This window comes from Rhinolophus ferrumequinum, chromosome 14 (genome assembly GCF_004115265.2).
Source record: "Rhinolophus ferrumequinum isolate MPI-CBG mRhiFer1 chromosome 14, mRhiFer1_v1.p, whole genome shotgun sequence".
Lineage (NCBI taxonomy): Eukaryota > Metazoa > Chordata > Mammalia > Chiroptera > Rhinolophidae > Rhinolophus > Rhinolophus ferrumequinum.
Window position 1 is genome coordinate 16,375,706 of NC_046297.1, and position 14,477 is coordinate 16,390,182.

A 14,477-nucleotide genomic window follows, 5' to 3' on the forward strand; every position below is an offset into this window, starting at 1 on the left:
ACACACACACACACACGCACACACACACACACACACACACACACACACAATTCAATCACTAAATTATTTGCCAAAAATAAAAGTACTCCTGGTGCTTCATACTGACAAGGAAGTCACTGTGATATAAAAAACTCTAAAACGCTTAATAAAAATGAACAGAAACTCAGCTAGTATAAATGAACATATATAATAGATTAAAAGATTTTTAAATTTCTTTTAAAGCTTAAAGTCACTAAAGTTATCCTTTTAATACTTTATTATCTAATTAAGCACTTACAAAATGCCTAAATTGTGGAAAACACTGATAGAAGATACTCATTCTAAAAGAAAACCTACAGTTCAAAAGACACATAACACAGGGAAGTAAAAAAATTCCACATGGGAGAAGAAAGAGTAGCAGAGCTGGGCTAAATGTGGACGTAATCAGTTTCACAGTTTTAACTTAGAATGTTGGCACTGACATAGGGACTCAGTGAGTCCTCATCTGGATGTAGGAGTGGAAAAGTAGACCAGGTAGAAAGTTTAAGTTCATTCTTCCTAATAAAATGTTTGCAAAGTTACACTCAAAACTTATTTTGGATATTCTTTTCTCAGCATCAGAAATGCAGAATTTTGCACAACAGTTACACACCAACTTCCTAATTTATCTATACCCGTAGTGTAATTCAGGGGTCAACAAACTAAAGGGCCAATGAGCAAATATTTTAAGCTTTGCAAACCAAATACAGTCTCTGGTCACAGTCACATGTACATCATTTTTTTTTTTTTTTTTAAAGCACCCTTTAAACGGCTGCCAACTCAAGGGTTTTTCTCAAAGAAAACAGGGTATGGAATGGATTTGGTCACTGGGCCACAGTTTATCGATCCTGTTTGAATTGATTTATTTAATCTCTACTGATTCCTAAAAAAAGAAAGCCCCAACCTATAAGATTAATGGGGAACAAATTTTTGCCAATTCTGTCACCTCTGGGGCAGGAAAAGGCCCAACCCCTTTTGAGTGTGAAGGCTTTGATTAGGTACATTTCAATTATTTTTAAAAATTATGACTTTTACTACTTCACCCCTAAATTAGTGAATTTTACCAAAATATTTAGTTTAAACTACTTTAAAATGTGCTCCACTAATCACAAAGGCCTATCAAACAGACAGTTCAGGCTTATAAACAGGGATGTGTTACTGTCCCTATCTGACTACAGAGCTGTCCAGTGTTACTACTACCACCTAGAATCCTTCAGTATATTGGATAAATGGCCTGCTTTTTCCAGTTTATCAAACAACGCTAACCATTTATTTCCCAATTCTTTCAGTAGTTTTAGCTGAATGAGATGTTTTTTCCTTAGCTCTATGAAAATAACTTAGGCAGTCGCCTTTCAAAAAGGCAAGGCTTCGGTCTGGGTTCTAGTAAGAACAAAGTTATAGGAAACTCTTCAACGTTTAAAAAAAAAGATATGGTCAACACATTTTGAATCAGTAGAGCTTTGATTACACTGGAAATATTTTTAAACGTTTTGCTAAATTTAACATAAATTTTCAATTGCTACCTGTTGCATATCAATTAGAGAAATGCACCTTGGTAGTGAAGAGGAACAAAATTTCCACTTACTGATGATGGAAAATTAACAACTCAAAACTTACTTCCACTTTTTACTTCAAACCTAGTTATAATGAGACATAATCGATTTCAAGTTTATGTAATCACTTTAAAACAGTTTATTCATAATTTGGAAATCAGTAAGTGAAATTTTACTGTTATTTAAAGATATATGACCTTTAACCAAAGTGATATGAAATTTTGGTATGTCCCTCATATTCAAAACACCAACTGGAAGGGAAAAAAATTATTTTACATATAAAAGGATATAATAATCAATAGATATAATAAACTTACTTGTGAGAACAGATGCACAGACCCTTTACCCAGAGCATAAACTTAGAAACACAACCTGAAGAGGCCATTTAATATAAGGTTGAAGTAAACCCATGAGCCATGTATGAGTAAATTCAAATCTCAGCCCAAGTACTTAACAGATACGTGCAAGTAGCCACGTTACAACTGAACTGTTTTCTCATCTATTAAAAGGCAATAAAGACACTTAATGTGCCTAGGACACATTAAGTATTCAACCAATAATAGTTATATTAATACAGGGTAATTTGCCTCTTTAAAATTTAAATTAATGATCAAGCACATCGTATAATTTCAAAGCCAGTTCAGAGCTTAAGAGTATAAAGTCATGGTAATGTAGGAGGAAAGGATATGAGCTCAATTCTGTACTCTTCCACTTTCTACGTCAGTGATCTCCTCAGATCATTTCATTTCTCTAACCCTGTTTCTTCGTTGTTCAAATGGGGATAAAACCTACTACTCTATTCAATTGTAAAGATTTTAAAAAATCTTTGTTAATTGCAAAGTGCTATATGGAAATACACGAGTTAAGCTTTTACCTTCAGTTTTTTTTAATGTGAAAACTAAAATACAGAAGAATGACAGTTCTTCCTTAGAATTTCAAAATCATTTATAATTATTATCCCTTAGGCTTGTGGTATAGGTCAATTGTTTTTCTATTGTCTCAAAGAAAACTTGAACAGTAAGAAAAAGTTCATGATCACTGTTCTGACCCAAGGACATTTTAATACAACTCAACTCTGGCAGCCTTTCAATTATAGTAACTTAATATCTATTTTTACTTCATAAATATACAAACATCCAAGAAAGAATACTGTGCAATGTCTTAGAAGTTCAATAAAAGACTGAGGTATTATTCACCAATAATAGTATTTCTGCAGAGTAAAACAAAACTGTTTTCCATTAAGAAACTGAGGTTCTACTTCAAAATCCAGAACTCACTTCTGAATTAAAAACAAAAAAGTGAAGTTTAATATATACTTTTAATGCTTATTTGCACTTTCCTCTATTATTTCAAAAATATTATTGTACTTTTCAGAAAGTATAATTTATGCACATCTAATCTATGCGCATATAACTCAGGCATACTTTGACATAAGAATGTCATAAGAAAAATGTATTACACGTTCTACTCAATTAACCTGAATATTTTATCAATCATAACGAGTTATTCATTCCCTAATTCTAGAAGATAATCTGTATCTTTTATATCTTCTTATTCAATAAATACTTAATAAATGCCTTCTATGTGCCAGACTAAAGTGCCCGTCACTGGAGACAAAAAGATGAAGAACCTGGAGGACTTCACAGGTCTAGTGGGGAAAATAAAATATATTTATGCTGTAATTTGATAGGTATTGTAATGGAAGTACAAACAAAGCAAAACACTCTAATAAAAAGAGAAGGGTGCAAGTAACTGGGGGACTCAGAAAAGACTTCATGAAGTGATAGACATATGACTCCGTATGTATGTAAATCATACTTACTGAGATCATGAAAGAAAATTCTATTTTCAGAAAACAGTGATAAGTCCTATTTCCCTGAGTAAGTTAGAAGGAGCAAGTTGACCAAAAATGAGATAGGGAAGAAAGTGTTGTGAAGCTGTGTTAATTCTTTAACATGACAATGACATAATCAGACTTGGACTTTAAGAAGACTGAGTAGGAATGTAGAATTACCACTTAGGAAATCATTCCAAGCAGGCAGAGATAATGAAAATCTTAACTAAGAGCACAGACAGAAAAATAACAAAATTCGTATTATTTTACTTTCTTTGTTGTCTATACCTCTTCCTTGATAAACATTTCTAGGAATTTATTCCCCTATATATACAAGCAGACAAACTCAAACTTTATTTTTCCAATTTATTCTTCAAATTTATATGGCATCTTTAATAGTACCAATCAAACCTGAATTTTCTGATCAACTTAATCATCCGAGAATTCTGAGGAACTATAAAGAACTAATTTTAAGACCAAAGGACAGATATTTACTTTTAAAATTACTATAAAAATTATTCCCTAAGAAAGTGAGCACTAGAAAATGAGAAATATGCTAGTACAGAAGTAAAGGCAACAACCTGTTTTAAAATACGCCCGGGTTTGATGTGAATTGGACCAAAACATACAAAACAATTTAAATTAAGCAAAAACATTAGACACCTTTCAAGACAAGACTCATTTCTATTATTTATAATATTAAAATCAGATGACAGGATTTAAAGTCATATTGTGTACATAATTGAAATTTTTAAAAATTAAACAATTATTTCAGCTAGGTCAATACAATGACCTATGAGTAGCCGCCGAACTTTAAATATGCAAATAATTACTTGAGACATTTCACCAGTAAGTCCAGTTTTCACTTTAAAAGGTCAATTAATTTTTTTTTTCTATTTCAGCTAGGTAATTATGAGTAAGTTGAATTCTTGTACAACTTACTTTCAAATTTCAGATAATTTCCATTTTTTCTCTCTATTATACCCAGTTTTCAATATTTTATAGGTCTACTGCTCTTTAAAAGGTAAATATGTACCTTGACTACAGATAATTATTTTTAGTAGTATTACAGAAAGATTAATTGCTGAAAACCTATTCATTAGTACTGCAAGGAAAGGGAAGTAAAATACAGCCTTACAAGTATCAAACTTTAAAACCTCTGTAAATGCACATGAATATATAGATTCAAATATCATGAGTTAAAATGATTTAACTAATATAAAGCATAAGACCTTCCATTTAAACATATTTAAACAAATCTTTTATAGATGTTTTTGCAAACATAAAGAAGCTTTCACAACACAATTTAAAAATTGGGTTTACTAAAGTAAATGCCTTAATACTCTTAAAAACTAATTTTCTAACACTTTTCAAGTTGTACTACAAGTGAAATCTTATGCAAAATCCCAAATATATAATATAACAGATAAAAAGCAGAGCACAGCTCTGGTTGCCGCATGGGTGGGATCCAGGGTGCCCTCCCCCAGTTTCCCCTAGGCAGACCTGAAGCACCTCTGTGGAATGCCAAATTACCAATCTTCTAAGCCCCTGTGACAAATGAATTACAAAATATCTGTTACCAAGTAAAATGAGGATTCTTATAGTAGCAAAGCTCAAACATTTACAATCCACTACAATTCCTTGAAAACAGAGTTTGAACAAGTCAAAGGATCTGCATACTACATCCTTGTCTTAGAAAATTCATTTTGCACTTTAATAAACTATGAAACCAAGTAGCAAAAAAACAATTCAATTGTTTAGACCAAATAAACTTCCCCAACTTATCTGATCATAAAGACCTTTTAGAGAGAATACCTACTACACCTATATAAGAATTTCTCAAAGTAACTGGAAAACCCTGCTTGCTATAAGGGATACCAATTGAGGTTACTAAATGGGCACAAATAGAATAATGTTTCTTTTGAAACTTGCACTACATTTCACAACAAATGATCTTCCCCTATTTTCCAATGATATATTCTCTCACAACCTTTAGTTGGAAAGCAAATTTCTTATTGAGATCATAAAGTACATTATATAAATATGATTTATATAATAAATATACAAAAAAATTTAAGAGTAGCCAAACTTGCCCAGATTTTATCACCTGTTTTTCTTCTTTCTCATTTATTTATTCCCTCCTAACATATATTCAGAATGTAGATCAACAGATAGAAGAGGGTGGTTAAGGAGAAATAATCAAGAGACAGATCAGGTTGAACATAATCATGGCTCCCTACAGTCCTAAAAATAATTCTAAATCACACAAACTGGGAACTACTTTTTGTTCACATTTGCTCTACACCTGTAAAGTTCTGTAGTAACATTTGGTTCCTTATTTGTTCTTTTATAGTTTTAAAAAACTAGAGGTTAAAATTTCAAGCTACATTTTTTTCATATATCTTATTTGAGCAAAACAAAAGCAGTTTCATTCCAGAATGTTCTCCCTAAAGAAACTGCTTAAAAATAAGTCTATTTTTTAAAATTTATTTCTAGTAGCTACATTTTTATTAACAAACAGAAATGGATGCAGCAATGGTACCAAAGAATACCCCTTTATTTCTCAATGTTTTAACTGAAATTATTCCTGCATATAAATTCACAAGATTTGTGAAAAATCCAAACACAAAACAAACTCAAAAGCCAATTATTTGATTTCATGGAATGCTCCATGCCTACAATATAGACGCAAGTGTTTACAATCTTTATTATGCTCTTTATTTTATCTATTCCCTACTTTACCAGGTTATATTAAAACTTTATCAGTGAAATTCAAATGGGAATACCTTATATAAAAAACACTACATTTAACCCAAAATTTCAGGCACAAAGTACTCTCCCCCAAATTTCTAGCTAATTAAACCTTGTAATTTGCTTTGGCTATGAAGACATGACAGTGACATTAAAAGATTAAATTCTTTCAACATTCAAGAAAAACTAACTAATTTGTATATATACAAATAATGTTCATCTTCAAATCTTTTTATTTCATAATCTAGTTTCAACTGTCTGTAAGTTTTAAAGAATTCTCCTGTGCCATAAATCCCTAACTGCTATTCACTATTATGCAGGCACACTAGATTAACTCCTGTTAATGGTTAGTCTCATTCAACAAAACATGCATTTGAAAAATCAATTAATACTAATTTAAGTTTAATTTCCTAAATATAGGACCATCCAGACTTACCTGATTTGTCTGGCTGCTTAAGTATGGCTCAAAATCATCATCATTTACAGCATCTTTTTGATGAATCGAACCGTTTTGTACTGAAACTAAAAAATATACTTTTATTAGATGTCATGTAATTGTCTTTATGAAACTCACAGAATAACCTAACATATTCAGTATTTTTCAAACCAATTCATAAAAGTTATCCTGAGTTCTTTGTTCTTTTCATTTAAAAACTCTCTTAAGGATTAACTTTAATTTTAGATACAAACTTTTATGTGCCACCAAAGACTTACAAATCTTGTATAATACGATAAGCCCGAGATTAGAGAAATATAAACTACACATACACTTGCCATTACCAAAAACAAAGTAAATATCCCAATTTCACACTGTAGTAAGCAAACAGTTAAATTAAAACGTTAGAAGGTTCGCTGCTATATTTGAAGCTAAAATACCACTTCAAATAATATTGTAGACAGATTTCGGAATGTCCTCTAACTTTGTTAAATCTATTACTTAGTCTAATAAAGGTAAATATACCTTTTTTTAAATATACCTTTTTTTGTAACTAAAGTTACAGTATCTTAAATGTCTCCAGTTAAAGAAAGTGACAAATTCTTTTGAAGCAATATCACAATGAATAAATATAATCACGAAAAAAATCTAAATAAAGAGGGCCTTAATTTTAACCAAAAAATTATGAAGACTTTCACATGAAAGTACAAATAAAATTCAGACACGCAAGACAACTGGATAATCATGATTACTTTTGCAACACACAACAAAACCAGTCAGAATAATTTATAATGCCATATCTGTTCAGAGACTATTTCCATAAATGCTCTGTAAAGTTGTTATTCTCTTGACACTGTCTCAGAGTATTTTTGAGCAGACTTGAGGTAAAAAGGTCCTGGGTTTGAATCCTAAGCCCAACACCGAGAAGCTGGGTGACCTCTAGTTAGTGACTTAGCCTCTAATTCTGACTACTTCTCTGTTCAAGGAGGTTTTTAACAGTACCTATGTACCTCACCTCATCTGAGTATTCAGACAGTATGCAGTAATCTTGGATGTTATTACATAAAATACTGCAAGATCCAAATAGGACTAAAAATTACTTTATGACCCGTTTTTTTTTATTTACAAAGCTAAAACTTGATGTGCTGGTGAGTCTATGTAAATATATTATTCCATACTACTTTTGAAACATGTGAGATTAAAAAAGTTGAACCTTTCTGATGGATGTTGAGTCATCTCTTAGAAACAAAAAAACCTCATAATCTGAAGATTTATTAGTGTCTCAAAGTATTGTAAGTTAAGGTTGGGGGCAATGGATTTAAGTTTTATAATCACAAATCATTTTTATTTTCCCTAATTTGAGTTTAGATCACTCACCTACAATGTAGTAATGAGTTGACAATAGCATGGGGGCAAAGACAAGTGAAATCCCTTAGGTTTTTGCTTCCCACCGAGTAGCAATGATCCTCAGAAATGATACTATTCTGTGACTTCTTCAAAGTCAACCTCTTATGATCTACATTGCTCTTTAAAGACTACAAAAGCAACCTGAAGGTCAACTTGATCCTGGCTCCCTGAGGTGTTTTAACTCTATATAAAAAGGATTGCATCATAACTGTGGTTGAGCCAGAAGTGCTCCCCAGAATTTAAACATGTTAACAGCTACCAGAAATGAAAATAAAGAGGTGGGTACCTTAGGTTATTTATTTCTGGTGGGCTAATCGTATCAGCACAAGAGATTCTAAATACCCATTCTCCTTTACCACTGGTGTTATCAAAGCTAGTTATGAATGGTCTGTTACCTCTTCAAAAATAATTCCTCACCACACCATTGGGCTATTACACTAGTACATATTGGCACATCTTTGAAACAGCTACCCATTGCAAAATCACAATGATCTATTTCTTATATTCGTTAGATTCTCAGAAATTTAATCCATACTAGTACAGTAAAAAGTGCCCACTTAAAAATTTATCTAAATATGTATTACACTGCTCTTACTTTATTTCCTCCTCTGTTCTTTCTTTTTCTAAGAAGCTGAGACTAAGAACAAAACATTCACACACACTAATATTCTACAGTCATTTATAACTGAAGTCTTAAAAGATTACTCAAGTAGTATGTCAATCTAAGGAAAAAAATGCTTAATTAAAAGTATTTTGTGCATACTGACAAGCAATTTGCATTAAATTAGAATGTGAATAACCTAGCCTTTGAGTTTCAGAAACATACATTTCTTTAAGAAATTCAACTGTCTTAAAGACTTTAGTTTTTGAACATTCCTTGATGACACTCTAGTATCCTGGAGACTGAAAGCCATAAAATAGTAATGAAATCCAAGCCAGTTCCATAGTCTGTACAAGTTCTTCAGGGAAAAAAGAACAGATGACTTACATGATTCTTCGCCTGTTTCCTCTGCTCTATGAAGCAGAGTCAAATCAAGATAGAACATGGGCCTTAGGAGCCAGGTGATTCTTTGCTCTGGTCTGACTACATCAAGTTAGGAAAGTCAACAGATCTGTGCATCATGTTTTCCCACCTACAAAAACAGCGACAATACCATATACCCTCTATCTCCTTATAGGACTGTTTTAAGGATTAATAATAAAATGAAGCCTAAAATGACAGTTAAGTAAGTGCTTTGCAATCATTTCCGGGGATGGGGGATGGGAGAGGGGTTACAAAAGAATATCGCCAAAATACAAGGCATTTTCAACTACTTTTCTGAAACACTAAAAGATAGCCAAATGTAATTCTTTTAAATTGCAGTTGTACCAAACAATAAAAGTGTCTCTTATGTTGGGAGAGAAAGGGAGAGGGAAGGAGCAAAAAGATAAATTCCTTTCCATGTATTTGCCTATTTATAAATTTAAGAGGTAGGAGGAAGCAGGCAGGTAGCAAGGCCTGAGGCTACTGGGAGTATGGGATCTGACACTTAGTTCTCTGTGGTGCCTGCAGGAAAAGGAACAGTACACTTTTATTCCAGCAAGCAAAAACTCTTCTAAACAAACAAAAGTGACATAAAGTCAGTTTTAAATTAAGGACCAACATGCAAATAATTATCCTTAAATTTTTACTATCTTTCATTACTACCTCAGCCAAGGATAATAAAAAGAATGCTAAAACTCAACATAGGAACAATCGATTAATTAAAACGAATTCAAACATATAAATAAGTAAACCTAAAATTATTATTTATACTACAAAAGCAATTTTTTTGCCTTACTAAGATATTGATATAGAATTTCTTTTAAATTTTAGTTCCTTTAGTGCATTTATGTCATTAAGGACAGACAGAAAAACACTTAGCAGAAAATCAAAGACACTAAAGCCAGGTGTAAAGCTAATGCTATCAACTAAAGATAACTTAGAAAAGAAATACAGCATCTTTGAAATCATATAAACTGAAAAGGATCCTACTTTCAAAACTCGGACAACTCAGGGACATGTAGTTTCAATAAGTTTGGTAAGTTCTGAATTCAAGTTTAATAATCATGTTCTTAAGAATACTGAGGCTGTAGTTCAAGAAAAATAACTTTGCTTTCTGCTTCACAAAAGTAAACAGAGTAACTGTAGAACAATTTCACTAGCTTGAAAACCAAGTCAGCTAATGCAGTTTTTCTCAAACACACACACACAGCTACTTGTATCAGTTCACTGGAGGTGCTGCCTTCGCCTTGTAATTCTCCCTGCAGAGGCATAAAAATATAAGTAATGTATATGTGTATTGTGCACGTGTAGTTATCTACTATTTTAAAGCATCTTAAATGATTACCAATACTTTTAGGCCAGTAGAGTTTTCCCCTACTGCCATGTCTTAGGCAATAATAGTCTTCCTGTACCTTAAAAATAGATGAGGTGAGAAAGGTGAAAAGAAACCTAGCCAATATCATGGCTTCTAGAGCAGTGGACTGTTATAATTACAACAATCCTCATAACATACAATAGGACTTATGACTAGAATTACTACTTTTATAGATAGAGAAGGAATTTTGACCAAAAGGTACAATGTGTCAAGCTCACTTGGCAATTCAGTAGCCACAAGCAGTATTAGAACACAGATCTCCTAGGAATCCCAGTCCATCATTCAATCCATACATGAAATTATGAACTGAACAATAAACTTCTTGGAATAAAGAACTATCCAAATAAATATTTTGTATGTGTCTAAATACATCTAACAAAGGTGATACTGATGGATTGAAACAATTTTAATAACCAAAAGATATTTATTTATGGTCAATATGCAATATTGTTTGTAGATCATTTGTATCTATATTATCAAACATGTCACTAGGACATACCTAAGTGAAGTGACTATGTCATAAATCAAACTTAATGTCTTAAGAAATAGATGCTCTATTTTGTTTCATCAAACAAGTACTTCATAGAACTTGCATACTTACCTCGAAGCAGGTAACACAAAACACTTAGCATTTCAAATAGCCTTGCAAAGTGCCACCTCCCCACAGATCTAGGATAAAATAATTTATGCTAGGCAATAATGATCACAAATTTCATGTTATCTCCAAGTCTATACACTTCCTAATGGGAAGACTAGCAAAAAATTAAATAGATCATTCTTTTTAAATTTACAAATACGTTTTTAAAAACTCAAAGTAAATCAAGAGTATCAAATTCTGAGGTTTATGCTCATAGAAAACAATTCTAAAATTAAAATCTTAACTAAAAATTAAATTCTAGAAATTAAAATTTCTAAGTGTTTATACTCCAAGAAAATACATCTTTAATCAAAACAAAGCAATAAATTTGTTACCTAATACAGTACCATATACCTGGTAGGTATAAATTCTCAAATTAATTATACAACTCAAAGAAAATTAACTAAGCTGTGTATATAGGACCTATTCCTTTCAAATTTGCTATAGCAAATAAAACCTGAAGACTATAAAGAGCACAAATAAATTCAATTACATCTAAAAATCTAGTGATCTTATTTTCTAGGTCATATTTTGAGACTGAAATAAAACAAAAAAAAACCCCAGGAAGCACAATTCTATTGAGTCTAATTTCAACCCCTATTACAAAACTGTTATAAATATATAATTCCCTGTAATGTTATTTAATTGGCACTGTCCCAAGAAAGCAGTTATTGTTCTATACTTACTCATATCACATGATCAACGCCATAATGTTTTAGTCAGCTGACTGACGATATTATTCCATATCAATAAATACAAAATACACTTATTTTTAAGAATGCTTTACTTTCAGTAGTGCTTTTTTTTTTTTTAAAAAAAACTAACTAGTAAATCACATAATCCTGGAAGGAACCTCACAAATTATTCCCTTCAGCCCTTTCTAAAATACCAAACTAAGTCTCACCCTGAAATAAGGACTGCACAGCAAGATGACCTGCCTGTTCAGTACTGGTCTCTAAAGTGTTACTGCCTCATGCAACTCACTTCAATAGAATCAGTGAGTAACAAGAATTTTCACTAATGTAACATGGAATACCATATGGTTGCATGTTCCAGTGTAACCCAGACATGTAAAACAGAATATCCACTTACCTATATATATATACACACATTAACATATTAATTTTTGTGGCAGAAGTTACATAATACAAATAAATTACAAAAGTAAAGAAATGGCATCACAGTCATAATATTTCCTGAACTGAAATACAACTAAGAAAACTGTTTCTTGTGCCATTTTGATTTCTATAAAAGTGGCTTCAAAGCAAGGAACTTCCGAAGTTTTGGATAACGTTTATTTGGCTGTCTTAGCTGTGATGAATGTTTCTCCAATCCTACATTTAAAAAAAAAAAAAACAAAACAAAACAAAAAAAAAGAGCAAAAACAAACAAAAAGCCCCTAATACATAAAAAGTAACACTGAAACCAACATTGGGGAATAAGATAAAAATATCCAAACCCACCTTTATTTCCTTGCCCTTTAGGTCTCTGGGTAGCAAGACGGAAGGTGTCGTAATGAGAAGGAAAAAGAGAAAAGAAGGAAAGTGTGTTAATAATCAAAGGCGTTATCAAAGACCAGTTATTTTTAAACAATCCGCGTAGGAGTTAAAAGCCACCATATCCTCCGTAGCCTCCAATTTCCCAACTAGCCCCCGTCTTTAAACCTCCTACCCTACACTCGGGGTCCATCGCCCGAGCTCGCCTGGGCTCAGCCCCAAGTCGGCCGCCCTCAGGAAGCGGCCTAAGGCCCTGAAGAGCAGTCCTGCCCCCGCCCACCGCGGCCCCGCGGCCTCCCGCCACGGCCGCAGATTCCCGAGGCCAGGGCGCACGCCCCAGGCCGGGCGGCAGCACCGCAGCAACTAGCGCCCGGCGCACCGTTATAGGGCCTGCAGCGGCGGCGACGGGGAGGAGCTGAAGCCCCACACGAGGGTGGAGCTCCGGGGCTCGGGCCTGGGCCGAGCCTGAGGCCTCGGCTCCCTCACCTGATCCACGCTAGTGGCTGACATTCTTCACCGCAACCCGAGAGCTGCTGCTGCTGCCGCCGCCGCCGCTGCCGCCTGGGCCTCTCCCCGAGCACTCACAGCAGTTGGCTGCCGCCCTCGGCCGAGTTGACTGTTCCAGCTGCCGCCGCCGCTGCTGCTCGCTGAGAAGCCAGAAAGAGGGCCTCGCGCTGGGGAGTCGATGGAAGGGGCCCGTCTCTTCCGCCTGCACGCTCCTCTTCCCCTCTCGCTCTCCGCTTCTCGGGTCCACAATGGCGGACAGACTCCCTAGTCTCACTTCCGGTCCGAGCCTTCCTGACCTTCCGCTCTCCACTCTGACGTCCGCGCTCACCTCGCTCTTCCTCCCCCACCCTCCCGCCACAGACCTTGGCTCCGCCCCCGCACGCCACGTCACCGGAAATGGGAGCCGCGCGGCTGCCCACCGAGCGCATGCGCCGAGGAGACAAGCCCGCCCGTGTGGCTGCGATAGCCAACTTTTAGGGTCCCTTGGGTGGCTACCTTCTGACCGGCTCCGAGGCAGCAGGGCGGGCATCGGGAGGCGTTAGCGGGAAGCCGGCCCAGAGCCAGATTCCCGGGCATTCTGGGCAGGAAATGGGGCCTCGGCGGGAGGCGGAGTCGGCTGGGGATTGTAGTAGAGCCGGGCCGGCTGCACCCTCCTGGTGGAACGCCGATGCCGCAGTGGCGCCTTCACGGGATGAGCGAGCAGCGGTGGCCTTTCCTCCACTGGAGCCTCCCGAGAGCATCCAAAGCCATGTGGGCGGCTGGGTGAGTCAGCCGCCCTCTGGACAGACTTGCTAGGCGGTCCGCACGAGCCAGCACGTGCAGCGAAAGTGGCTGGGGTTGGAGCTCTGGGCATTGACACTTGAAAACAAATAGGAGGTGCGCGGGCAAGTATTCGTTTCTCCAAACCCCAGGAACATGATAGGAATAACTCACAATTCTACCACAACCTGTGGAGCAAAACTTTGCCACTCAATTCATGGACTTGTGTTCCCCTCCCCAGATGTTAAGTTGATTTTGATGAATTGAAAACGTTACTTTGGGAAAGATAAGCATAGTTGCAGGACGTTTTCTCAGCCCTAAAAGGAGAGAGGTTTAAAATTTCAATAGAAACGGGTAAAGTTACTTTTCTCCAAATAGGCAAAACCAAAGCGACTATTTGCAACATTTTGAAATTTGTTGAAATAACATCTTTGCAATAAAGGCAAAGATTCCATATTTAACAGGCATGATGTGGACTCTATAAAGAAATAATTTCAATGACCAAATTCTTCCAAAGCCATCAATGAAGTGATAATTTAGAAAGTATAAAATTGCTGAGTTATAGGACTAATTTTGTGTTTTACAATGCAACAAGATTTTTAAAGCACTGAATAATAATAGAACTGAAGGTTACCTTGAGAGTGCACTGTTTCATAAATCACCAAGAGGTGTATTTCAGG

At 35.2% G+C, this 14,477-nt stretch overlaps 1 protein-coding gene across 9 annotated transcripts in view; it reads right to left on the bottom strand.

The window, feature by feature from the left end:
- Positions 1-13,373, bottom strand: part of YTHDF3 (YTH N6-methyladenosine RNA binding protein F3) — a 33,884-nt gene extending 20,511 nt beyond the window's left edge. For 2 of the 9 annotated variants that reach the window (XM_033126098.1, XM_033126094.1), the window contains exons 1-3: positions 13,018-13,373; positions 12,499-12,523; positions 6,593-6,678 (exon numbers count right to left, since the gene is read on the bottom strand). In XM_033126098.1, the coding sequence (XP_032981989.1) occupies positions 6,593-6,678; positions 12,499-12,523; positions 13,018-13,041 (135 nt within the window). In that variant the 5' untranslated portion in view covers positions 13,042-13,373. Of the gene's footprint in view, positions 1-6,592; positions 6,679-8,987; positions 9,133-10,999; positions 11,068-12,498; positions 12,524-13,017 lie in introns of all 9 variants that reach the window. The other 7 variants (XM_033126097.1, XM_033126091.1, XM_033126092.1 and 4 more) reach the window with 7 other exon arrangements.
- Positions 13,374-14,477: the final 1,104 nt, after the last annotated feature.